This window comes from Pleurodeles waltl, chromosome 3_1, assembly GCF_031143425.1.
Source record: "Pleurodeles waltl isolate 20211129_DDA chromosome 3_1, aPleWal1.hap1.20221129, whole genome shotgun sequence".
Taxonomy (NCBI): Eukaryota; Metazoa; Chordata; class Amphibia; order Caudata; family Salamandridae; genus Pleurodeles; species Pleurodeles waltl.
The window spans coordinates 1,665,788,894-1,665,815,146 of NC_090440.1; the positions used below are offsets into that span (position 1 = coordinate 1,665,788,894).

General features: G+C 42.6%; 2 protein-coding genes across 5 annotated transcripts in view; both read left to right on the forward strand.

Annotated features, from left to right (window-relative positions):
- Positions 1 to 2,051: 2,051 nt before the first annotated feature.
- HOXD3 (homeobox D3) overlaps positions 2,052 to 26,253 on the forward strand; it is a 224,127-nt gene continuing 199,925 nt past the window's right edge. For 2 of the 3 annotated variants that reach the window (XM_069225405.1, XM_069225410.1), the window contains exon 1: positions 7,024 to 7,331. The gene's annotated coding sequence lies outside the window, so the exon portion shown is untranslated. Of the gene's footprint in view, positions 2,431 to 7,023; positions 7,332 to 26,253 lie in introns of those variants that run through there. The other variant, XM_069225404.1, reaches the window with a different exon arrangement.
- Positions 9,665 to 22,176, forward strand: HOXD10 (homeobox D10). 2 transcript variants are annotated; one of them, XR_011201595.1, is made up of 3 exons: positions 9,665 to 10,492; positions 11,192 to 11,751; positions 21,253 to 21,344. XR_011201595.1 is itself a non-coding variant. In XM_069225412.1 (2 exons), the coding sequence occupies exons 1-2, from the start codon at positions 19,292 to 19,294 to the stop codon at positions 21,528 to 21,530; spliced, it is 1,026 nt and encodes a 341-aa protein (XP_069081513.1). In that variant the 5' UTR covers positions 18,963 to 19,291; the 3' UTR covers positions 21,531 to 22,176. The 2 variants fall into 2 exon arrangements, 1 of the variants encoding a protein (XP_069081513.1); XM_069225412.1 differs by lacking the exons at positions 9,665 to 10,492; positions 11,192 to 11,751 and adding an exon at positions 18,963 to 20,039 and having other exon boundaries at positions 21,253 to 22,176.

Sequence of the window (26,253 nt, forward strand, 5' to 3'; positions counted from 1 at the left end):
TTTTCCGCCATCGTTGTCCCAGTGGTTATACTCCACCAGGGCAGCGCTGCTTGCAGGGCTGCCCTGGGGGTTATGACTCCCCTTCCCATCAGCCTGTCCATGGCGGTAGAGACCCTGGGGTCCCTGCACTTGGCATGGGCAGTGCAGGGGCCCCCAGGCACATCCCCACCCTTCTTTTCATTGTCTGCACAGCAGGTTGGTGGTTCAACCTTGGCGGTCGGCCTCTGCCACCCGCCAAGATTGTAATGAGGGCCATAATATGTTATGCATATGCACTAACGTTCTGCGAAGCCGATTTTGGAACTGAAGAACCAGGTTCTAGTCACGACGTCGGCTAAACATTGTGAGACTCTTGGCAAATCACTTAATCTCGCCTTGTCTTGAAATAATAATAGTGATAATTTGTCATTGTGTGATGTAATCTAGTGCTTTCATGTAAAGCCCTCGAAAGCCTTTGGTCCGAGTTCGCGCTATTTAACAATATAAAAATGCATGCTAATGTGAGAAACTAGTGCAGAAAATCATATTACTGCAGTATTTTATCATTTTGATCAATCAGCCCTAGGCATGTATCCAAATACAAAGCTCCTAATCCACTGGTGGAAGGGGCCATTTGAACCACAGATTACTTTATCATTTATAATCCAGCTCCCAGTCGAAATGGAGATAGAAGTGTATGTATACTTATTCTGGAACTCTTGTGTGCCTATGTCCTTATCTTTTTGCCTGTGCCGTTTTCAGTTAACTCAAGCGCGTGTGTGGTCAGTTTCTGTGTAGGTGAAGACGTGTGGGTGACTTGAATGTGTATATTTATTTTATTGTGCCAGCCTGTGAAAGTGTATGTGTTTTTTTTTTTACCACCTTGACTACCTGACACGACTTTGTGTGTTTATGTGTATTTATGTGTGTATATGTTTAAGTGCATGAGGATTGGTTGAAAAGCACCTGTGCGTATACACATATGCAGGACCGGCCTTCAGCATGGGCAGGCAGGGTCCAGGCCCACGTCAAGAGTATTCTGATGGGCGCATGGAGCTGTGTGCATTAAGGTTGTCCTCTCAGCAGCGCCCTTCTTATCATGCTTTAGCCTTGTCCTAGTCCCTGCCTGTTAGGTTCTGTCAGGGTTGCAATTTTAAAGTGGTTTTAGTCCTTCATAATCGTACTGCAGACGATGTTTTTAACACCCCTTTAGCCCTTTTACTTGTTCTGCCTTCACCCTCCGACCCGTGCTGACACACATCAGCAAAACCATCATCTGCGTGAGGCAGCGAAACTAGCGGTGATTTAGGTGAGCTGGGGGTGGCCTGGGGAAGTTTGTGTTTAGGGTCAGTCACTGCTCATCCAGGTACTGACCAGTACACACAAAAGGGACCCTTTGCCGCCTCATTGTATTTACTACCATGAGGAAGGGAGACACATTTCTCTCCGCCCACGCCCAGGACACTATTTTAGGGACGGCCTGCTCTCGAAATGCGTACATGTCTTTGTATTCCAATGTTTGCTGCTGTATGAAGGGTTTTAGAGCGAGCTGGGAAGAGAATGTTTGGTGTCTGTGTGTGTCGGTCAAGTGAGAGAGAAGAAGAGACGGTGTTTCCTTACCCACATTTGCGCTGTCTACTGCAATCTGAAAGTGGTGTCACTGATCAGCATTAAGTCCTGAACCTTCAGTGTGGCTCCTGTCATTTATTCCTTAGTAGACGTTTTCACTGGGTGTGCTTCACTTTCTGTTTCACGTGGCAATGCTGAAATAAATGTTTTGTGCAGTGCTGAGAACAATGCTTCAGTAAAGGTGAGCTTATTTTAATTAAAAATCTTTAGTATTTTCTCCATTTCATCTGACTTCTCTGTGCCCAGATCTCTTTGCCAGGCCTAAATATGTGGTCTGTGACAGCTTTAATAGTAGACTTCGCTGTTCTAGCCATATTTTGCCCCGCGTGACGTTTCAATCTCACAGTTCGTTGGGCGCCTCCACCTTCAGGTCAATTAATGTCAATCCCAGTCAGCCCTTCTCGACGTCCTGGCAGAGAGGTTCACTTGATGCCGTGGCCTCCTCCAAGTTCGTGGGGCTCGGCCTTAGCGGTCACTCAGAGCCTGGCAGTGTACTGGGCTCAGCCCATCAATGCCACCCCTCCAGCAGAGACAAAGAACGTCTCCACAAGACAATGCTCACTAGTCCCTGCCCAGGCTCCAGAGAAGAGCCTCCCAGACAGCGGCAAGGTCATGGAGACCTGGAGAGCGCTGCTCATCCTACCAGGCCACCTCTGGCACTGGCCTGTGTGGGAACATGACCAGGGGATTCCACTGGCCACCGGCATCTTCCGATGTCACCTCAGACGAATCAGGCATTTCTACAATACACAGGACTTTGGTCAACTTGAACGTGACGGTGGAGACGGCAGCGCCGGCTAGACTCCGGCCTCCTTGCTCATGGTAGGCATTGAACATTGTCTATTATTTTAAATACACTTTTCGCCATTTCAAAACGTGTGTTCCCAAGGTGGCGACGTGTCGTTTTTTTAACAGATTTAGCGATAATTGCAATGTTTCAATAGCAATACATTTAAGTGAACAAAAGGGAGTATGTCAAGAGTTTTTTTCCTATTACATTGTGCAATACTCGTCGAGTGTGCGTTTGTGTGTGTTTTTGAACATCTACACTTTACGTATATGGTGTGTCTAGTGTCTTCATTGCATACATTTATAAACTTTGAATGTGTGTGTGTGTATACATAACTAAAGAATTAGAAAACACACCCAATTGTTATTAACAGTACATAAAGCTTATATGCGTGTGCATGCTTCTATATATTCCGCGTGTATGATTTTCGTTTAGACATTTCACACAATTTAACATAAATGTGTGTATCGCTGCCTAGTTATCTCTCTGTATAGTGAACTTTTATAGAATATTTACATACACATAATACCCACACATATATGAATTTAGGTGTACATATATATTCCGACAGATAGATATCTTGTATGCGTTGTATGTAAGAATATTATATAGTGGGTATGTTTCGCACATTGGTACGCACAAACATTTAACTGAAATTATTCAGTCTTTAATTTGAATAGATTACACTGTTCTGATAAATAAAGTCTTACGGAGCCAAAAAAGTCACATTTTCTTCCTTCATCTGTTAACTTTAATCGACTTCAATCAACCTCTTCTCTCACTATGTAATTTGAATCGATGGGTAGAACTACCTGTATACCCACATTTAGCATTTAGTTTATATTTACCCACCAGCGTATTGTTGCAGAGAGGTGTGAAGGTCCCGTTGTTAACTGTTTGGATGTTCTTGACCTCTCAAAGCAACGACACATTATTCCTAAAAATATATTTTGGTTAATTTACGGAATTTGGAAAAGTATTTAAAACGCCTCTCTAGAACAAAAAACCTGCTCCTTGTTAAGAGTATTTGAACAGAATTTGCAAACATGGGCACTTCTCTCAAACTACTTTTTCTGCGCCTTTGCAGCGTCGTATGTTCGCACTTAATGAATAGCTAAACGTGTAAGGACTAAGAGACGCCTCTCATTAGCCGAGATAGAACGCAAAGGCTTTGTTGTCCGACTCTATCGATGGATGTGTGGATAAATGCCCTCTTACCTACCACTCTGCTCACACTATCTAGCACACTTCTGCGCACATCTTCCACACGCGAGGCACATTCCTTAGGCGAAAGCCTAGCATCCCCCCATGCTTTTAGCTGCACTTCCGCTCTTGCCGCTACCAATCCCTAGAGTTGAACAGAATGCTCAACAGACACTGGACCCCGAGGGTCCACTAATAATGTTTTATTCAAATGAATCTGCTGCCTCTGCCTTGCTAATATTTGTCGTTTCTGCTGATCACTTGCGGATCATTTCAAAGAGTTTGTTTCGTTCTTTCGTTGAGTTCGCAGACATGCCTGTGTGAATTCCTTTGTCTCCGGCGTTCACGGTCAATTCCACGCCGACCACTGGCCGCTCCCCTCCCTTCCGAAGCAGATCCGCTTTCAGCCTTGAACCAATTAGTCAAATGATTCTGCATGGCTTTTTTTTTTTATTATTTAGGCCACGTTGAGAACCGCGTTATAATTCGCCTTTCTTCGATTCGTATGCTTTCTAGAAAGCCTTAATAACAACAGTTCACTGTGCTCGGCAGTTTGTCAATTTGTGTGCAATAGAACCAGAGTGACAATGTTTACAAAATTAATTTAAGCGAAATTTTCGGCGTATTTAAAAATTGAAAGATATGACGAAAAAGAGAGTCTCCTAGTACAAAGCACAGAAGGGCTATTATTGAATCCTATAGCAGTCTCAGTGTGGTCTACGTGTTTATGTACAGCATTTCAATTAGAGATGCGTAATCAGCACACACGTAGATAAAACAAAAAGTAATCGTTAGTTTTATGCATCTTCAGAGTACAGAAGTGTATATTTCTTTAAATAAATCGTGTTTAAAGTTAATTGTCTTATATCCATCAATATTTTCATTCCCGCTCTCCTTTGCTCTGTCTTTCCTCTCTCTCGATGTCTGTCTCTCTGATACACTCACTTTCTATATTCGTTTTCCTCTCATTCTCTTAGTATTTCTCGGTCTCCCCCGTCTCTATCTCGTTCTCTCTTTTACCCTCTATCTTTCTCCCTCTCTGTTCCTCTCTCTCTCTCTTCTCTCCTTCTCACTCTCTCTTCCTTGTCATTTTTCCTCACTAAATCACTTCTTCATCCCCCTCCCTCCGCCTCTACTCCTCGTTCGCCCTCCTCTTTTTTCCTTTCAAACTCGCTCTCTTTTTCTGTGTCTCTTTCTACCTTTATCATTCCGTCTTGTCTCTTGCCTTCAACTCTCCTTATCGCCCTCTATTTCTCTCACACATTCATTTACAAATATCTATCTATCTATCCGGCTGTCCATATGTCTTATTCTTTATATTGCTGTTTCACATACACTCGTCACTATTTTACTCATGTGTCCTGTTTTCAGTATGCCGCATTAATTATTTTACTCTTGCCACCGATCTACATATGCAGTATTGGGTTGGTTGGATGAATGGGTGAGAGTTCTAGAGGATGGATAGAAGAATGCTTGTCATAAATGTATGAATGAATTATAAACAGAGTCATGGATGGATGGATAGGTGGGTGGTAGGATGGCAAATAGGCGCATGGAGGGATTGTGTGGGTGTTTGCAGTACTTAAAGTGTAAAAGAGTACGTGCAAGGGCCCAACGTTTTTACTTAGGCTTTCCCTGCCACCATCACTCAATGACGGGCATTGCAAACGCCAAGGCGCCTTCATTGGCATTTCATTTCATGCCTCTCTTTCTTCAGTCAGCCTACACCTCCTGTCTCTTTGCCTCACTCTAGGAGAGGGTAGGTTTCATCACTGCCATTGCCCAGAAAAACGTGCCTATGCCCACTACCTGCCACCACCCGCACAAATTAAGCAGTGGGTGATTAGCTTCATGATAACATTAAGAGAAAGATGGTCGGAGCTGCCACTTTTTAGCACAGGGAGAATGAAACAATTAGTCGGTTTGATAAAGAAGAGAAATGCGTAGGCAAAGGGACAAACCTACAGAACGTTTGAGGTAGGTGATCTGGAGACAGGCAGAAAGGGATCTCGCTAGACAGACAACTGAGAGAATAAACAGATAACAGGATAGCGGGCAATTGTGTAGTTAAACAGAAACGTAGACGGACAGTAGATATTTTTTTGTCTATATAACTGTTTTATATATTGTTATTCGGGAGTCGTATGTAATTATTTATAAATTTACATTTTTAAAATGTTATATTTTACATATGTGTGTATTTGATTATAATAATAAGACTGAGTATGTTCGATTGGTGGTGGCTCTACAACAATTTCAAACAGTGAATAGGTGTATAAGTTTACAGCTGGACTTCCTGTGCTGCGTCCTCAAAAATTTTGCGAGACTGTCCCTCGCACTGTCGGTGTTTGAACGTCCACGGTACTGGTCGTATTTAACATTAATAAGGAAAATGTGTACTTCAAATTGAGATTGTTTTGGCCTCTGTTTGGTAATTCGGCTACTTCATTGTTCACTTCTTTGGAAGATGGGAGCCAAGAATCACACATTTCTCAAAGTTTTCATCAAAAGTAAAAAAAAAGTTTGAGCGACATCTCTAAAACATACATGAAAACTGACCTACCAACTGACACAAGAGTTAACCAAAATGAATCCAAAACATGTTATATCGATAGATAGATAGATAGATAGATAGATAGATAGATAGATAGATAGATAGATAGATAGATAGATAGATTGGTTTATTTCGCACGTAATCGTTTTGGCTCCAGATATGTATCCCTGTGTTTAGAAGGTAAATCCCGTCAAATAGCCATTAATGGAGAAAAATAACAGAGAAGCTTCAATGAGTGCCACGATGCTTAGAGACTGTATCTTTACACTCTGTCCTGACACGTAGATGAAAAGAATGAAAGGAAATTGGGCAAAAGCTTCCTTGATAACAATACGTGAGAAAAGCCACGAAGACCCTTCTAATTTCTTAAAGATGGCGGCAAATAGGGAACATGTTTACAAAAACAGAGGCGAAATTGTTTTTTTTCATACTACGTAGTATTCCCTGTTCCTGCCAACCCACGTTATACCTTTAGAATGTATGAGCTGAAATGTGGTGAAACTGGTTCGATTTCCTTTGTTTTGCTTGATGAAAGCCATATGTTTTTTTATGTGGAGTATGGCGCTGTGGTAACTATGGTGGTCGTGTTAATGTGTGTGTGTGGGCGCGTCTGTGGAGATGGCTGCTGGAGGGGCTGTTTGGGGGAAAGTGGGGTCTGCAGAGAATGTGTTGTTATATTTGTGTGTGGGTACAGTTGCATTTGCTTATATTTCGTGTGTGTGTTTCAACTAGGTGGATTGTCGTTCGTTTGGACTCTTTGTCAAAGTCTGGCTTTGTTTATTTATTTCCGAGCGCCATTTGTGTATTGGTTTGCGCCTCCCGGGCGAGCATACATAATTTAAGTTTGGCAGGGAGGAAAGAGCTTTCTTGCAGAACTGTAGTGGCAATAAATGAAATGACTCAGGATCTCTTCCCAGCCAGTTTTATGAGAGCTGCCAGACAGCGTCTGCTCACGTTCCGCTGATGCTGGGGGGCGCCATAACAAAGTTAAGGTCAAGTTAGTGTCTTATCTTGGGTGGCACAAAAATGCCGCATCTCCTTTATGCCTCCGGATTTTTAAACAGGGGTGTTATTCCAGAAGCCTTAATTCAAGCTGGGCGATTTTGGACATGTGATGGGGACCTATGCGCAAGGGCACAACTGGAAGCCATTGCAGATGTTGCATCTCTTCTAACGGTAAATAGTCGTGTTTCTGTATTGCTTGTGTGGCTAATATGGATGCATTACATGATTGTTCGATTGTGCTCCTTCGACCTGTAGACTGTCCGTAACTCTGGGGAGGGTGCTCGAATGTCCATTTTTGTTTGAGAGAGTATTTCTGAGCGGGAAGCCGAAGCCTAACATGCTGATTCCTTCGGGGGTCTATGCTCAATGTAATCGATCCTTCAGTCTGATTTGGCCCTATTCTCTTGTGTGCTCGTGGAAGCCTGTACTCTGCTGTGACTGCGGGCGATTTAGTTTGTGTTATTTTAGAGTGCTCACGATGTTCCCAGGTATCACATTTGTGAGTTGCTTTTGGTGTTAGCTGGTGGACTAACGTGCTTCTGTCTTGTTGGCATCCTAAAACCGAATGAGTGAGTACAATTCTATGGAAATGTCGAAAACTGGCGCAGTCTGGATAGACTCCAGAAGGCGCACAAAATTAATATAGAGAAAGAGGGAAGAGCGTAAGACATCGAACCGCAATTGGGCGGTAAATTTACCACCTGCGAGGAGGATAAAGAGGAGGTTTCCTCCGCATAGATAGGCGTCTACTTGTGCTTTCTAGCGTACAAGTGCTAACAAAAACATCCTTACGATACTTGAACTGTTGCAATGGTTTATTTGGATTTGACTCCTTTGGTACTTCTAAAACAAACGATTTCTCCGCAGTCCCTCGTGGTGTTCTGTGCAGAGCAGAAGGCTACGCTTTGTTGTTGTCGCATCAGTGCTATAGTGCGCAAATACAAACTAAACTTAGCCGCTACGAAGGAATCTGCCCTGCGTGTGCATCAGAAAATATATATATATTATTTTACAATGAGCAAGTCACACGTGTGTGTGTGTGTGCGTGTGTATAAATATATATATATGTATGTATATGTTAGTACATGTTATATATATTGTAATTTTACAATGAGCTAATCACCTGTGTGTGTGTGTGTATATATATATATATATATATATATAAAGTTTAAAAAGCTTAAATCTCGCAAATAGATTCTGGATCTATGGTTTGTGTTTGTAGATTATCAGCTAAATATTTGAATGTTAACGGTTGATTAAAAATAAACAGGATTTCGGTCTAGATAAGAAGTGGCGACGAGCTGATTTAGTATTTTGTGTGCTAGACTTTTAATGTATCCTTGTTTGTGTACATTCCGTTGTCAACCACAAATGTGGCACCTCTGTGTATGAGGACATACCTGCAACAGGTTACTACTGGTGCGTTTTCAAATACTGGAAGCTTTATATTATTAAGACTGGGCACCATTTCACGGGGTGTTTTTACTGGTATAGGAAGAGGTAAAAAGGTTTTGGGTATTTATGGAAGGCTTATTTTCAACATGTATGTGAAATAGGCCTTAAAAAACTTTAAACGAGCTATAGCGTTCTCGCAGTATTTTGTTTCATGAATTCCCTCTTACAAGCATCCCACGATACTTCTACTTGTAAAATTAGACCATAATCCCTGTTTCTGAGGGGCAGCATGCACGCCACATAAATTAGCTTGAAAAATAGAGGTGTTCGTTGTATTTACCACACAGTATCACAGGAAATTGTTAGATTTACTCTCGTGTGAATAACGCGTCTATGTTTATCGTGAGATGCTCTGGAAATAGTGAAGCAGTACATTCAGGACAAATCGGCGCGGTTACTAAAGTGCTCTGTTGGATGCATAATCAGAGGGTGGTCCCTCCTTCGGGTGTGCCCCATCACGCCTTGGAGCTGAGCGTAGATTGCGTGCAGTCACACTGAAAGGCAGTCGGGCTGTTTGCAGCTAGGGTTCTACTTTGAACACACCCTACACTATCCTGGAATCGGGCATTACAATCACTAGGTGAGAGTGGAAAGCTACGGAGGGTGCATGTGGGTCCCATGTTGATACACCCCTGGTGCCAAGCAAGGGGCACTTGTATCTGGTGTACATGTATCCTGGCCACTGGTATGTACGTGGTTCAATGTCATGAGCACATGTAGCCTTCCTTCTCCTCATAAAACAGCTTATTTACTCTGGAGACTGCCTTTGTGCCAAAGGGCGGGCGTTCACAACAGAGGTGGGTGATAGTGCAATTGCCATTTGGTCATGTACCCCGAAATGTATTTAACGAGAAGTTATTTAAAATTTAGAAAGAATTTAGCGGAAGATATGTATGTATTTACTGATGCACACGCATGCCATAGCTGTAGGTGAGCATTGTGGTTTCTGTTCACAAGCATCACCTCCTCTCTAGACCAAAAATAAAAAAACACCAAAGCAGCTCATATAGTTCATTCCCTCTCTGGAGCTGGGGGGCTGTCCTATTGGAAGAGCTGTGGCGGAGTATTTCCGCAGGACTGATATAGATATAAGGGCATTTCTACATCAGATCACGTGACATAATTACCACTCGAATCAATCAAGATGAATTGCACGTCAGCACGCGCTCGGTTTTTTTTCTCTTGGTTGATCCTGTCCAAAGGCTCTTGAGCAATAGATGGACCGTGCTCCATGCACTGGAATCTCCCGGTTTCCGACCGTCTCCGCGCAGAGGGCGACATGACTGAGTTTGATGGCTGCACCAACGGCGCGACTAACATGTATCTGCCGGGCTGCGCCTACTATGTCTCGCCCTCGGATTTCTCCACAAAGACTTCGTTCCTGTCCCAAGGCTCTTCTTGCCCCGTGACATTCCCTTACTCGTCTAATTTACCTCACGTGCAGCCTGTGCGGGAAATGGCGTTCCGGGAGTACGGGTTGGAGCGCAGTAAGTGGCAGTACAGGAGCAGTTATCCCTCCTACTACCCCTCCGAGGAGGTCGTGGCCCGGGACTTTATTCAGCCGTCCAACCGGCGGTCGGACGTGCTCTTCAAAGCGGACCCACTGTGCGCCCACCACGGAACGCCCAGCGCCTCGTCCAACTTGTATAGCACGGTGGGGCGCAACGGCGTCCTGCCCCAGGAGTTCGACCAGTTCTACGAGCCCAGCCATGCCACCTCCGTCCCCCCCGAACACGGGGGCTCTCTGGACAAGACGGGCACAAAAACGCAGGAGTTGCCCCCTAAAATAGCCCAGAGTCTGGACAAGAAGATGGGCGCAGAGGGCAGCGCAGACTCGCCTGCTGGGGAAGTGACTGCAGAAAAGAGCAACAGTTCAGGTGGGTCTCGGCAGCGAGCGGGACGAGAGTACAGGGCCGGCACTCTGACGCGTTTTATGGGAGAGTTTATAAGCATCTCGAGCTTTTTACACATCCTGCAAGATTCCCTGGCAGTAGTAAAGACTGTTTACTACGGGTATCTCATTTAGAAGGCTTTTCCTCTTATAACATGACAACACATTATTGTATCCCTCTTTATGTTTCATTTTGGAAATGTGCCGGTTTATATATTCATGTTGACACTGCAGAGCGAAGTTAATTTACGTAGTTTTTAAGAGGGGTTGTTTTTTTTCCACACGTGGATTACTCAAAAACAACATAACCGCGCACATTTCAAGTAGCATTCCTTGTACACTTAAAATGCTCTAAATTGGCACGGGAATCTCCATTTTAGGCTTAATCTTGACGTTATTTCAACTTTTTTCTTTGTGCCTCTTAAAATACCACTAGCTCCAATGCCACTCTAAGGGAGGGGGAGGGGAGCATCCGCAGTTCCTGTTTATTATCCAAAATCTCCCAAACTCATTCCACGCCAGGAATGTTCTATTATGAATGGAGAGTCTAAAAAATAGTTTTAAAGGAGAGGGGGCGCATGAATATTGTGTACAGAGCTAGAGCAGCGATTTAAATGACATGTGCCACCAGCGGGCCTCAGTACGTTTGAAAGTTAAATGTACACGCCTGTCTCTTACTTTTCAGCCACTCCCCAGAGGTCTCGGAAGAAGAGGTGTCCCTACACCAAATACCAGATCAGAGAACTGGAGAGAGAGTTTTTCTTCAATGTCTACATTAACAAGGAAAAGAGGCTTCAGTTGTCCCGGATGCTCAATCTCACCGATCGACAGGTCAAGATCTGGTTCCAGAACCGGAGGATGAAGGAGAAGAAACTGAATCGGGACCGGCTGCAGTATTTCACCGGCAATCCCTTGTTTTGAGAAAGGCAGCGGACACTACCTGTGGCGCCTTGACGGAAATAACGCGTGTAGGAGTACGACCTGCCTTGTTCTTGTTGAAGACTTTGTGTCCTGAAGGGGGATATCAAGTTCTTGGCCGTCCGGATCTTGGCACTTGGGTGTATTTCCCCAGGCAGAGGGGTTTTTTCACCGCGGTATTTCCCTTCTCGATCACAGTAAATGCAAATACAGTCTCTCTCTGCTTAAAACGTTGGACGTGGAGACAAGGACCGTGTATTTAACTCAGCAAGCGAACGCAGCTTTAGTTAAAATGTGGACATGTGCATTCAATGTAGAACACTCGATGTAAGTCCTTTTTACCATACATGAAAGCATGGCCGCCGTTTTTATTGTGAATACGTGTTTTTATAAAATATTTACCTTCCTGAGCTGTCGCATGAACATTAAGCTTTAAAGAAGTGATGTATATATCGTCCTTTAGTAATATACCATTTAAAGTCTTATGTAATCATTCCAGCGACTATGGCAGTTATTTGAAAGCTGTACCACCCATTCTTAGATGCCATGTCTGTTTTTTAATAGTGAAGCGCTGCATATAATTACAAAACCCTTGTGAGGCCAGTGCCCTTGCACTGCTAGGGGCTAAGCTGTAAAGTGGTTTCTTGTTCGGCCTTTGCTAGCATCCAAAAATCCTCCTGTGGAAATGTCCTTGTAAGACAAACTGGCGAAATGCTGTCTATGTGTTTTAAAACTATTAACCCAGACATTAGCGCACACCAGCCAATCACATGGTTTGAAAACAAGCCGTTGATACTCGAGGCTCAGTAGTTGGGTAGTATATGAGGAACTCGCCTTTTTCGCAATTTTAAAGCCTTGGCGACTTTATTTGTAAGAGCAGGAACAGGCAATGAACCATATGTGTTGTTTTCAGTGCAGCTTTGGTGGTAAGGGTTGTGTTGCCGCTCCATATAGCGCGACAAACTACTCTGTTTACAAAACCTTGAACTGTCTAGACAACACTCATAAAAGCGAGGGCTCGAGACAGTGGATTGGGGTTATATTTTACACTTTCTGGGCTGCTACAAACAGCGATTTCCGCAAAGTGCAATAAAGCCCAGAGAACAGGAAAGGACGTTGTTTTCACCAACAAGAGCAATGTTGTTGATTACCCTTGATAGACAGTAGGAATACAGGGGTTAAGAGAAAAAAGAAGAAAATAAAACAGGACCAAAACAGTTTCCAGAATCGAAAACTGACATTTTAAGTCACGAAAACGAAAATATGCATACTTTATCTAAAAAGAAAAGCATTTACAATTTGCCTTTGAACTTCCAAAATGTCAAGGTCATCACCTTTAACCTTTCTGAATAATCGGGCGCTTTAAAGCAGCCCTGTTATTCTTCACCACCACCCAGAATCGCCCGTACATTTATTACTCGGCAACCAACGGGAAGACTAAAGAGTAGCATAATTAGGCCGCTCAATAATTTGTCTTAAATCGTGCTTACTTGTAGCCACCTCTACTACCGAACACTGAAAATGCTTGAGTGGATGGCCTGCAAGGTGAACACAGTCTGGTAGCTGCGCACTGATGTAACACCGACCTAGCGTGAACGAACTGCAAATCAGAGCATTCTGTTACTGAAGTGAAACAATCAAGAACAGCACCAAATACAGCCAGGGTGTATTCGTGGAAGCTGACAATTCTAATGTCATTGTCTTTTTTTCGGTAAATCCCAGACCAAACGCAGAGACACAAAGTAGTTGTATTTCGACATAATTTATCTTGGCAAATTAACATTAAACGTGAGATGAAGTGCGATAGTGTTAGAATGAAAACGTAAAATATTTTCGAGGATAGTACAAATGAAATATGTATATTAGTATAAAAAGACAACTCGTTAACTATAAAGTATGCATCAGAGTGTGACGAATTTCGCAACAGAATCATTTCTAAAGCATGTAAAACATAATAAGTTATTAAGTGCACGTGGTGCAGTAGGAAAACGGAACAATTGACAACATAATACGTGTTTCCTCGTTCAGGCGAACGTTACCTCAAATTCCACACGAGGGCGCTTGTGTTCACTAAAAGCAGCAATTTTTATCCCGATGCTGTTTTTTTGTCTCTTTATATTAGCATATGAAGTGTGACTGTTCAGACCATGCAACACAATGTTCTTAGGGTTTTTTTGAACTGAAACAAAGCCCAAATATTTTTCAAGATATTTGCTGCTATTGGGACTAAATAAATAATAAACATTTTTCAAATACATTGCGGGACATTTTAAATCGTTGTTTTGAACATTATGTGTGAGGTGTATGTTTACATAAAATCTATTGGTCATGGTTTCACGTCTTTGTATTCTTTTTTGAAATACACATCCTATATCGTTCCTGCGACTCACGGGGAAAAACGTAACTTCGTGTACAGGAAATGAGTTTGTAGTTTCCATTTTATTTGTATCTACTGTTTCGAAACATAATAATCTACCGTTTCATTTCCGCTCATCCTTGTATCCAAGTTCGCATCATTTTTAATATGGACATCAAGTTATGACAAAACAGATCCACAGCAGAAGCTCCTGTTTGAGGGACTTTATCTCGAATGTAACAAACGAATCAGATGTTTAAACAAATATCTATTCGCTTATCATGTGTTCCCGATTTGGTAACAAAGCACATTTCAATATGTGAACCGAATGTAGGCCGTTTTTGTGGATTTAGCTGTGGTTCCATATTTGAAAACGGGTTTTATTTGCATAAAGCCGAGCACGATGACTACTAGTGTATTTGTCTCACTGACCTACAGAGGGTTTTTGCGCCGTGGTCGTGGCAATGGGAAACGCCAGCCCGTCCTCGCCCTTAACCGTGCGGACCAAAAAGAATGTTACTACGGACGATAGTGACATTAGTGAGCCGTTACCTGTTAAATGCATACACTCCTTAACCTACCTGCCACAGCCACAGCGACCACCAGCATGAATAGGAAATGCAAATAATGGTTACACTCTCATACACACACAGTCGCCGCCCCCACGTATCGTTATAACACACATCAGTATCGCGACAATGCCCAAATAGTATTAAACAACTCAAAAAAATGTTCTGTAATCTGATTCAAATGTGACTTCGTGTACATAAACTTTCGTGCATTCATCTGTCCTTTCTAAATTATTTACCTCCCAAACGAAGCTGTGTTACTCTGCCTGGCTATTAAAAGTACAAGGAGCTATCTATCGTAAATACCTGCATTGAAACTATCTGGCAATGTGTCTATTTATATTCCGGGGTCCCTAGCTACAATGCCTAGATACCTACGCCTGTCTCTCTTTCTAAAATACCTAGATACCCATTTACATATTGTCTAACAATCCGCATGCCTCTCTTTCTCTGACCTTTCTGTTTCTAATTCTATGTGTATATATTTAATCTATTTCATAAAAAGACACGGCTGCGAAACGATAGACAACCTGTTTGAGTAAAGGGATGAGGGGCAGACGCAATTCTCTGAGTATCTCAACCAGTCTGGCCATCTTCGGTTAATTTCGTCAGCCTGCTTGTCTCTCTGTCTATCTATGGTTCTGTCTATCATTCATCTGTTTATCTTTTTGTTTTCGTGCCGGTACTTTCTATTTGTTAAATTTAGAACAATCACGAAAAAGAGGACGGTAAAAAGATTAGAGAACTGTAGTCCCCCTGTTGTGGCTGAATTAAATGATAAACACGACTTTTTGGACTGCTGTTTTGGCTTGTTTATTTTACATACCTGTCTGGCAGTCTGTCTACCAGTCAATCAGTCTATCTATCTATCTATCTATCTATCTATCTATCTATCTATCTATCTATCTATCTATCACTAGTTGCAGACTAGATTGACTTGAGTGAGATAGATAGATAGATAGATAGATAGATAGATAGATAGATAGATAGATTTGTATCTGCAGTATTTTAGCCATTCTTTTCCTGATTGTAGGTGTACATATTTGTCAGTACATTTCCAGTTCTCTTTCTCTCTGATCTTTTGTGTGGTTGTTTGTCTCTTTGTGTGACTCGTTGCTTTTCTGTTTGCCTGTCTCTCTGCTTCCCTCTTAAAAGGAGAGTCTCTTCCAGCAGTCTCCGCCCTCTTTCGGCGTGGTCCTCTACCACCATTGCTTTCTTGGATGCTGAACATGGGGCATGGTTAGGAAGGATCATCTCTTTAGATGGGAAAACGAAAAAACGCATACAAAATTTCACGTTAACCACATGTAATGAAAAATATTGCGAGGTTCTGTGACCCCGGAAAGTGTTTTAACAAATGTATTTTCTGAACGCGGTAGTTTAAAAATTACATTAAGGCAGACTATACACGTTGTCACGTTGTAAGACCCTAATTAAAGAATCCGCAGGGTATGCACATCCATAGACAAGAAACACGACAAATGAGGCAACGAGAATGGAACAAAGACTGGCGAAAAGATAGCCAGGTAGGTAGAGAACGAGAGACCAACACAAAGGGGAAGGTCACATGTCGGTAAACGAGCTACCTCTCGTTTCTCTGATTTCTCCCAATGTGTATTTTATATGCACCAGCCATGGTGACAAAACCAATAAGTACATTGTCTTTCCCATCCATATGAGGGGCGTGACCTTTGCGTGCATCGGAGCACCGTAGAATTCGACCAAAATGCGACGGTGAACATCCTTTATGTTCCTGGATTGTTTGATGACGTGCAATCAAACACAATTATCATGAGTGCGCGCGTATATGATGTGTAATTGGCAATAATACAATAGCCCGTGTACAGCTCAATCACACAGCGAGACAAAATGAGCACAAAAATTAAATATGTAATTGTGTAGATCATTTGAGACCCTGTTCATTCTGTTGGATGTTACGTTGATGGGAAAATTATTTAAAACATTGACATAGATAAGTAGGATTTACGAAGCATATCAATTGATATCTTTTTGGTCCAGGGTAGTCTAGCAGCGACAATACCGAAACATTTCGAAATGAGGACGAAATGCTCATGTGCAATGCTGTGTACTCTCGAACCCACAGTAAAGGGGTACTTTGGTTACAGTTTATGAAACAATTGGTTCCTTATTAGAAGGTTATAAGTTGAAAGGAAAAGTGTTTATTTCTAAGGAGTGTTTTGGAGTATGTACACAAAGTTTGGGAATTGACATGTTAGATGGAGCGATGATTTTCTTTTAAAGTTTGAGGACTTTACCTACGGGCTTTGAACATTTCGTGACATTGCTATTATGCGCAAAACAAACTAGACGTGCATGCTCAAAGTACCTACCAGGTATCTGAAATGTGGGCAATTAGCAAACGCCCTTTCCTTTCCTTCTGTATCCCCACACGAGGTGTTGTTCCCCAGTGTTTGTTACGTGATTGCTTGCCAGTGTGTTGCAGCTTTTGCTTCTTGTATGAAGACTTTGGAGTCTCGGGTAAACATCACTGTGTATCTGCGCTTTCTTTAAGATACACAGATAACAGGAAAGTGGCCGGCAAGTTGAAATCATAGACTCGACTAAGTGAAAAATGCAGCTCGGAAAAAGTCCCAAGGAAACCAAAAGTCGATTTTTTGTGTTTGAAGCATTTTCTGAGAAAACACTTCCACTCGTCTTCCGAGGTCAGAGCCCGTCAGTTATGCTAGCACAACCCCCCGCTATTAAAATGTGTGATTCGTAGTGCAGAGGCATAGTTTAAATGCTGCTGGAAATATCGAACGTAACTCAAAAAGTACCCAATGAAAGTACTTACGAAATGTTGACATTTCCGTAAAGCAACATGAACTGGAAAGCCATGAACTCTGTTTTCAGTTATTTATTTCGCATTGGATGTTTGTATTTCACCGCAACGAACGCAATAATAAGCAAACATGCAAGTTACATACATGATCGAACGGTATTTGTTGGCATTTAAGGCAGAAAATGGACCTCACATGATATCCCACGGTTTGGCAGTGTGGGAGGCTTTTAAAAGGCTGGCATTACTGAGACAACATTTCCACTGTTCTGTGTCTCAGAAAGACTCCCAAATTGTGGCTGTAAAAGATACTAGCTCTTAACCTGACAATGATGTTGTATTTGAACAGCTGCAAGGAGGTTTTAAAAGGTCTGTCTCATTGCCACAGCAGCAGACATTTTATTGTTTAAGGGTTTTTTTAGGACGACACATCAAGGGGAAAGTCAGTCTCGGAAAACACTTGAAAGATTTTAAGTCAAGTCTAAGGAAATATGCGTGATCATGGGCCTTAGGAATATGTTCGTATATTTATAATGCCCTTGTGCGTCTGCTATGTCTGACGTGTATATGTTTATATAGTACATATACATCACAGTTTTATGTATATGTATTTGTGTGTGTATAACTCCCCTCATAACAAACCCTGTATAAACTCAGTGAGTGTATGTGTGAGAGACAGGCATAGATTTGATACGTTTGAGAAGCTCAAGAGAGGTATTTTGGATTTTGTGATGTGCAATTTTTGGCAGCTCAAAAGTTAGAAAGAGCTGGTGTGTTTTTCAAAGAGATGGAAATTGCTGTCCCCGACTACGAATGAATACAATGGAAACGTTTAAAAGGAGGTTTAGGGAACTCAGCATTACTATAAAACAAAGTGTGGTTAAAAGAGATGTATTTAAAGTGATAGTTGATGATTTCTGCTCTAACCAAAAAAAAATCACTTTCTCTTTGAAGGGAGGAGGCGTGGGCTCAACTGTGCAACTCTCAATAATTCATATCGCCATTATGCTAAATCCCATCTATTAATCGCGTCCTTTACTAAGTCTCGATTGATTTGTTAATAAAGCAGCTCCTCGTTTGTAGTAGCAGGGAGCATAACTCTTTTAAAAGGCTCCGAAAGTAGGGAAATTACCAGGTGGCCGAGGAATGCAGATGAGATCCTTATCGATTGCCCCAAATCTTTTTAATATGTATTCATAAATTGCGCCTCCTTTTGTCAAGCTGCGTGTCTTTCACAAAGTAGACCGATTGTGGTGTTTGTGGTGAAGAAGTCACTTTAGTGCACAGTAAGCACATCAACTTTGTGGACTGTGGTGCAAGAGATGCCCCGTATGTGTGTGTGAAACTTCCCCGACGGTTGCACAGGTGCATATTGTCTTTTAATACCTTTTATAGGCATCATTAAGAAAACGTTACAGTCTCTCGGCAACATTTGAGACATCCACGGTGCTAATTAGCAGCAGAAACCACGGCTACTTTTAAGATTTAACATGTTACGGGATTCCTATTTTAGAAAAATGTAAGATTTGTCGTAGTTTGGGAGTGTCGGAGTCAAATAACCTAGAAATAAGGTTTTGTCAGGGCACACAAGTTTTACATCTCATAAATACCAATTTACATTGTACGGGTTTATTATTTCCTGGTGTTGCCTGTAAACATCCACAGGGTGCGGCTGAGCGCCTGTGTGTGAAAAGCCTTGCCCTCTGTCGGCCTCTGTGCGCCCGGTGATGCTGGGCGGGGGGGCACCGCCAGACACTGATCCACAAGCAGTACACGGATCTGCCCGGGGTCCCCGAGTGGCTCTCCTGGCCCCCGAGAGGAGTACACGAGGATCTCTCCAGACGGCGCAGTGCGCCAGGGCTGCCTACAGCTGTCCCGGGCTGCTAGCTCGATCGCACTTCCCCTCGGACCTGCTAGGGGTCGCTGTTGGCCGCCGCCACGCCGCGGCCCGTGGCTGCCCCCGAAGCACGTGACCCGCGGGGTGGTGGGGAGGGTGACGGCGGCTCAAGGCCACTTTCAAACCCCATTGGCTCGGCTGTCAGGTGGTGGTGCCGAGGCATTCACAATTACACGGGGAAATGTTTTCCTAGAGATGTCAGCCTACAAAGGACACCATCCCTCTCCCTCAAATTCCTCCCCAAAATGTCCTTTCCAAACAGCTCTCCTGCTGCTAATACTTTTTTAGTGGACTCCTTGATCAGCGCCTGCAGGAGTGACAGCTTCTACTCGAGCGGTGCCAGCATGTACATGCCGCCCAGCACAGACATGGGCTCCTATGGGATGCAGACCTGTGGACTACTGCCGTCCCTGGCCAAGAGGGAGGTGAGCCACCAGGGCATGGGCATGAGCACGCACCCCTACATCCCACAGGTGGACACCTGGAGCGACCCCGGCCGCTCCTGCCGCCTGGAGCAACCTGTTACACAGCAGCAGCAGCCTCAGCAGCAACAGCAGCAGGTCTCTGCCTGCTCCTTCCCCACCAGCATCAAGGAGGAGACCAACTGCTGCATGTACTCCGACAAAAGGTCCAAGCTGGTGCCCTCAGAAGTGCCCTCCTACCAGAGGCTGGTGTCCGAGCCCTCCTGCCCCGCCGAGAGCCCCGAGGTGCCGGTGCCAGGCTACTTCCGACTGAGCCAGACCTACGCCAGCGCCAAGAGCCACGGCCAGGAGTACAGTAGCAGCCCCGAGAGCGGCTCCGCCGTCATGCTGCAGCTGAACCCCCGGGGCGGCGCCAAGCCCCAAGTGCAGTCGGACAAGAAGAGCAGCCCGGACCCCTCAAAAGCTCCTCGAGTGGAGAGCCCCGAGCCCAAACTGACTCTTCAGGAGGAGCGGGGCTGCCTGGCCGAGGGCTCGGCGTCCAGCCCAGAAGTGCTGGAGAAGGAAAGCAAAGGTCGGTATTATAAAAGTTTACACCAGAGCTGTGTGCGCCTTAAAGACTGAGGCCCCATAAAAGCCAGTATATTGCTAACAAGCAGCCCGGCCATAACATTTAACGAGATAAGGGCACGGGGCGTCAGGTACACGCATAGCAGGACCACCAGTCTAACCTATTTTGCTTGCCACTCATGCACACCATGCTTATTATGTTGTTGTTAAGGAAAAACAGAAACGCGGCGGCTTCAGAAGCTAAAGAAATTGAGAAAACCTGAAAAGATTATCAAAAACGTTCTTCAAACATTAAAATGTTAGAGAAAATTAACTTTGTGTAAATTGTAATGTATTCAAATCTATTATTAATAATAGAAAGAGTAACTTTCGAGGGAACATTCTCAAAGTTTTTGTAAGACTACTTAGGAAAATTATAGTGGGATAGGTAAAATATCACGTTTGGTATCGCAAAGGAGCAGGGCGGAATTCTTTGTCTACCTTCAGAGATGATATCCAAGGAATACAGGAAGGAAAACAAAATCTCTCCTGGACTTTTACAAACAATGTTTTGAAGCGATGTCTGGGGTACAGTTCCAATTTTTAGGTAAAACAGGTGACTTAATTTTCAACTTCCGTACTTTTTACATTCAGAATAGGATACATTTCAAATGAAGTGGTGGTGCCTTTGCACTCCCCATGTATTTGACTACTTGTATTCCGATGACGTGAAGTCCATAATAGAGTTACTGGTGTTCTCGAAATGTCCTGTTTACAAAGACATTTTTTAGGGTATCTGGATTAAATAAAGAAACCATTGGGCCCGTGTAATTGTTGACAACACACATATAGATCTGCATATCTCATGCTTCCTATTTGATTGAAGATAAGGAAATAATAACAGTTTTGGTTCTGTACTTTTTAAGGCACACATCTGAACTTGCGCTTTAACGCATATCCTTTTTAGCAAATGGTGCTTCTGGCTAGTTCCAAATCAATGAAATATATAGTTAGGAAATTATAAGAGATAAGCAGCAAAGGGTTCTGGAACTTCTTCCTTAAGGTCTTCAGAGAAATCCGAAAGTTAAAAGTGGGGTGAAACTAAATGCAACAAAAAAAAATGTTTTGGAATTTTAGTGAGTTCGCGGCCATGGCCATGGTGTGATCTAATGCGATTATATATTAATATATACTTGTACATGTGTATACATATTCTGTTTCTTTTTTAATATTAATAGAGGAAATCAAGTCTGACACCCCAACAAGCAATTGGCTAACTGCAAAGAGTGGCAGGAAGAAGAGGTGCCCTTACACAAAGCATCAGACGCTGGAGCTTGAGAAAGAGTTCCTCTTCAATATGTACCTCACTCGAGAGCGCCGCCTAGAGATCAGTAAGAGCGTGAACCTCACTGACAGGCAGGTCAAGATTTGGTTTCAGAACCGCAGAATGAAGCTGAAGAAGATGAGCCGGGAGAACCGGATCCGGGAGCTCACCGCTAACCTGACTTTCTCATAGAGGCGGCGGTCCGGCCAGCGCCTCCACTTACACGACACAGCAAAGACTCGGAAAGAGCCTTCCACTTTCGTTTTTTCTGACATAGATTGGGACGTTTTTGTCTTACTCGTAGTAGTGCCGGTGTATATGTTTCACCATGACTATATGTACATGAACATAAGCCTAGCACATGCAGCTTATTTTTACCATCGTAACGCAGGGTAACTTTTATTGAAGTTTATGTTTTTTGGACTTAACTTATTCGAAACTCTTTTAGAACATCCCCACAATGTGACTTTTTCATGTTTTTACTACACGAGAGTTGTATTTATGTGCGCTGTTATACGAGCTATAACATTACAAACACATTTCACTACTTTAGCAAAAGGAAATCATAATCTTAAATGGGGAAAGCACATTACATGTAACTGTCCACTCAGCAGAACTGGGGTAACGTCCGTGGTAGGATAGTAAATATTTAAGTCGTATTCTATGTAAATAATTTCATGTGACACATCGCATTTGTTGAGTAGTTAGCAGAGGTGCCAACAGCAAAATGTCATTCGTGTGCATGTTCTCTCCGCATGTATAATGCAATAAATTTCGTGATGTACTCGCCCTTCCTTAATAATACGTTTTAATTAAACGTGTGGTTCTTCACTTAAAACGATGAAAAACGTCCCTTAGTTTGACATCCAAACTCTAGTTTAAAAAACAGTGAATTTATGTAAATATTTTAATATTTCCACATAGTAAAAAAAAATAGGAGTGATGTATGGGTGCGAAAAGGGCCGCGCTGTCGTGAGGTGATGTTGTCTTGGTATTGTTTTGCTATCAACAGTAAGTTCCGTATTGGCGAGCAGTGTGATGGGCACATGCCTCTGCAGGCGCAAATTGTGCACGTGCATTTGACCTCATACCGCGTCCAAACACAACATTTCTCCTAAATCTGTTTCTTTTAGTGTTAGGTGTTAAGGTTTGGAAACTGTCTGAGTTTTCGAGTGTTTGATTTTTCGGTATGCCTTGATTCATGCGTGGTTGGAAGTTGCATGCTTCATTAAATGTATTGTGGTACTATTGTATCCTTTATAACAAAACTCAAAAATGTTTTTCTCAGATTGGTAACAATATCTAGTAACATAGATCATCTGTAAATAGTTCTATTTATTCTAAATAAATTATAATAAAGTAGGAGTGACGTGTTGGTTCTATGAAAGCCTCACGTTTCTAGATGCGTCCTGTTATGTTTGTTGCTGTTTTGCTACCAGTCGGAGAGTGTTTGTATTGCTTTGCTAGCAGTAGTGGGGTGCTAGCGTGTGCATTGCTGAATGTGGTGGTTCATGGCACAGCAGCCCCTTTAGCCCATTACAGACTCAAGCAGGGCGAGGGTGTTTGATAACTACTTCATGTAGCATCGTTTCACATGTAGCTTGTTAATATTTTGGTGTGACTCGCGTGTGCTTGGAAGTTGTGTGTTTCATTAAGTAAATTGTGGTCTATTTAATCCTTCAGGTAAGCGGCTGAAATGGGCTTTCTGTCAGTTTGAAAAAACCTAGAAAAACAAGCGATATTATGGAGGTCGTTTTAAGTATAAAAAAAATAATATAAAGTCAGATTGCTGGTTCGTTGAAGTCTGCATTCTCCCTAGATGTGCTTTAAGGTTATTGGTGGTGTTATTGTTTTGCTATCAGCATTCATCTGTGTATTGCGAGTACAGTTTATTCAGTACACGCACAGCCAGTTCTTCTATTTTAACTCTCAGTTGTTTCCAAACTCACACCTATCCTTGGGGGGTGCTTGGGTTTGCAGATTCTTACTATCGTTGGACTGCTTTTTGGTGGCGGCGGTGCTTGTCACTGAATGTGTTGTTGTACAAATGGCTTTTCTTTTAGGTTGCATGATGTTTTCTCTGAGTATGTAAATAATTTCAAGATTCCGAAACAACACAAAACTATTGATGAATTATTGGAGCGTTGAATGTATCCGTTTCCCAATAAGTATTGTTGATGTTTAGATACAAGCAGCAAGCTGCGCATATCTTTAGTGCAGCTTGATGGGCACAAGCTCTCAACCCAATATATATATGTATATATGCACGCGCACTGCGTGTGCATTTGACCACAACTTACTTTCAAACCTAATGTGGCTAAATTCCACAACTCGAGTCTTGTGGTTTGACGAGATGTCTCTCTCGGGCTCTAATTATAAACATACCTGCTGTGATTCGTGTGTGGATTAACATAGCCCATTTAGAAATGTGGACGTTTGCCCTCAGTTTTTTAAGAAACAATTTGTAAAATAAATCATTTGAAGGTAAATTATCCTCTTTTCCCCAAATAATAATACGAGCTGAATTATTGCTGCGACTGAGGCCGCAGTGCACCTGGATGCGGTGTACTGTTGATGCCGCTGTTAGTAATTTGCTACAGTCATGAAGATGTGTTTAGCTAAACTGCAATCTAATGAACACACGAACAGCCCCTTATCCTACCGCAGACACATACACTGAGTCTACATTTGACCACGAACTTAACTGCCAAGCGTAATGCCACCACGTTCCACATATCACTTGTGAAGGTTTGGCGAGATGTGTGTCTCAGAGGAGCGTTGCTTATTTCCCTACCTCTTGTGACTCGTGTGTGGTTGGCAGCTGCGGAGGCAGTGAAATAGGTCATTGTGTGCGTACTGCAGCTTACCGGCAGCACTTCACAGGCGTCAGTGATTCATTCCTACAGGAAATGTGCACACGCCGGTGCCGGCCTCGTTTCCCTACACAGGCCACATATCCCCTCACTAACACGTATGTCAATTCTTACGGAGCAGCATGAAAAGTGTATTCACACATACCATGTGAAGTGTCTGTCTAGTGTGTGGGTACGGGATTTGAACAAGCACAACAGAGGCCTTTCTGACAACGAAGCCCTCTCTCCCTGAGGAGTTCATATCAAGAAGTGCTACCGAAGTCACCGAAGTGACTATTTCTGAAGTTGTTTTCCTTTACTCTTTCGATCAATTATTTAAGCAGATGATATGCATTTCAAAATGTAGAGTTTTATTTTAGAGGGAACACTTGGATACGAAGATGCTCTGAAGACAGTTACATGTCGCGCTGTTAGAAACACGTAGTGTGCCTTTGGAGTTTACAGGTGCTCTTAAAGATAGAGTAATACAAACAACTATTGACGATGCATGAGTAAACCAGGAAAATGTATGAGCGTTTCTTTCTGCTCGAACATATGGATGCAATAATGTGTGTATGTCAGTATGCAGTTTAGAATTATTAAAATCCACTTCAAAAGGATTGTATGCATCATATAGTGCATGCGGTGTATAAATATAGGCATGCACATACGAGTATGATAAGAAGGCATGGGCATTTATTTACGTAATCCTAAATCTAACTATATATCTATATAAAATCTATCTTACTTTTTATATTATTCCTTTCTATCCACATTTAGGTACATTTTATATATATATATGTGTGTGTGTGTGTGTGGATAGATAGATAGATAGATAGATAGATAGATAGATAGATAGATAGATAGATAGATAGATAGATCGTGCGTTTAGTATTCGTAGACGACTTCTAAAAGGGAGGAAGATAGATAGATAGATAGATAGATAGATAGATAGATAGATAGATAGATAGATAGATAGATAGATAGATAGATAGATAGAAACAGTTTGTGAATAAATGCGCATATCTCACAATAATACCAAACAACGTGTCCATAAACTGTACATAAGCGTGACCCACTGAAATGTGCTGTAGAAAGAATTTGTTCCTCAGGTCAACCAAAGTTCCTTCTCTGCTGTTGACCATTTTATCACTTTTTGGATATGTACACATCATATGCGCGCTCCAATGCCTCATCCGGGGTTGTAAGCGCTATAAATGCTAATACAATACAGTACGATCAATACATAAGGAACAGTATCATTGTTGAAGTATTGGAATAGACTACAAAATACAGCTGCGTGGAAACCGGTTCCAGTACGAGAATTAAGGCTACTAATAGCAGAACCCGAATATACACAAGGGTGCCATGTTTACCCATTATTCAGGAGAAAGAATAATTCATCAATAGTCTGCCTCGGCTTCCATAAAGATTACAAAGTACATTGCTGTGTGTATCTCTTGCCTGAGACCAACATGGCAGAGGCTAGGCCTCCCAACCCTGGCCCTCTTTGCCTTCTTGTCCGGGAAGTATTGAGTACCAGGACGGTAGGGGTGGGTTTTATTTCTGATCTTGTGGAGAAGATACGTTTTAGCTGTGTTGTAACCGTTAGTACGCCAGGCGCAAGTGGAACGGCAGTTGATGTCCTGGTTCTGCCTTGAACTGTCTTTATGATGCCTCTAAAGTGAGGGGAGAAAGGACTGCCTGGGTTTGCCTTTATAGAGTTTTCAGTTGGCACTCGGTGTGTGGTACTAATAAACGCTACTGGTAAAATGTACAAATAAACATCTGTTTGAGGAAGCTATTCCTCTCTCTCGAAAGCCCGAGGGCGCTCACTCACTCTAATATACACACATGCAGGGTTAAGTTGCACACTAAACCCACCTCTTCCATATTTAGCTCATTATGTTAGGATCCGGGGAAATTATTGTGTTGAATGTCTGCTTTGTAAACTAGGTACTTTCCGGGTTTCTTAGTTCTTGTTTTTTATTATTGAAGTCAAATTAATCTATAATCATATACATATCATAAACCATGTATTGATCCCCATTAAATCCCTTCCA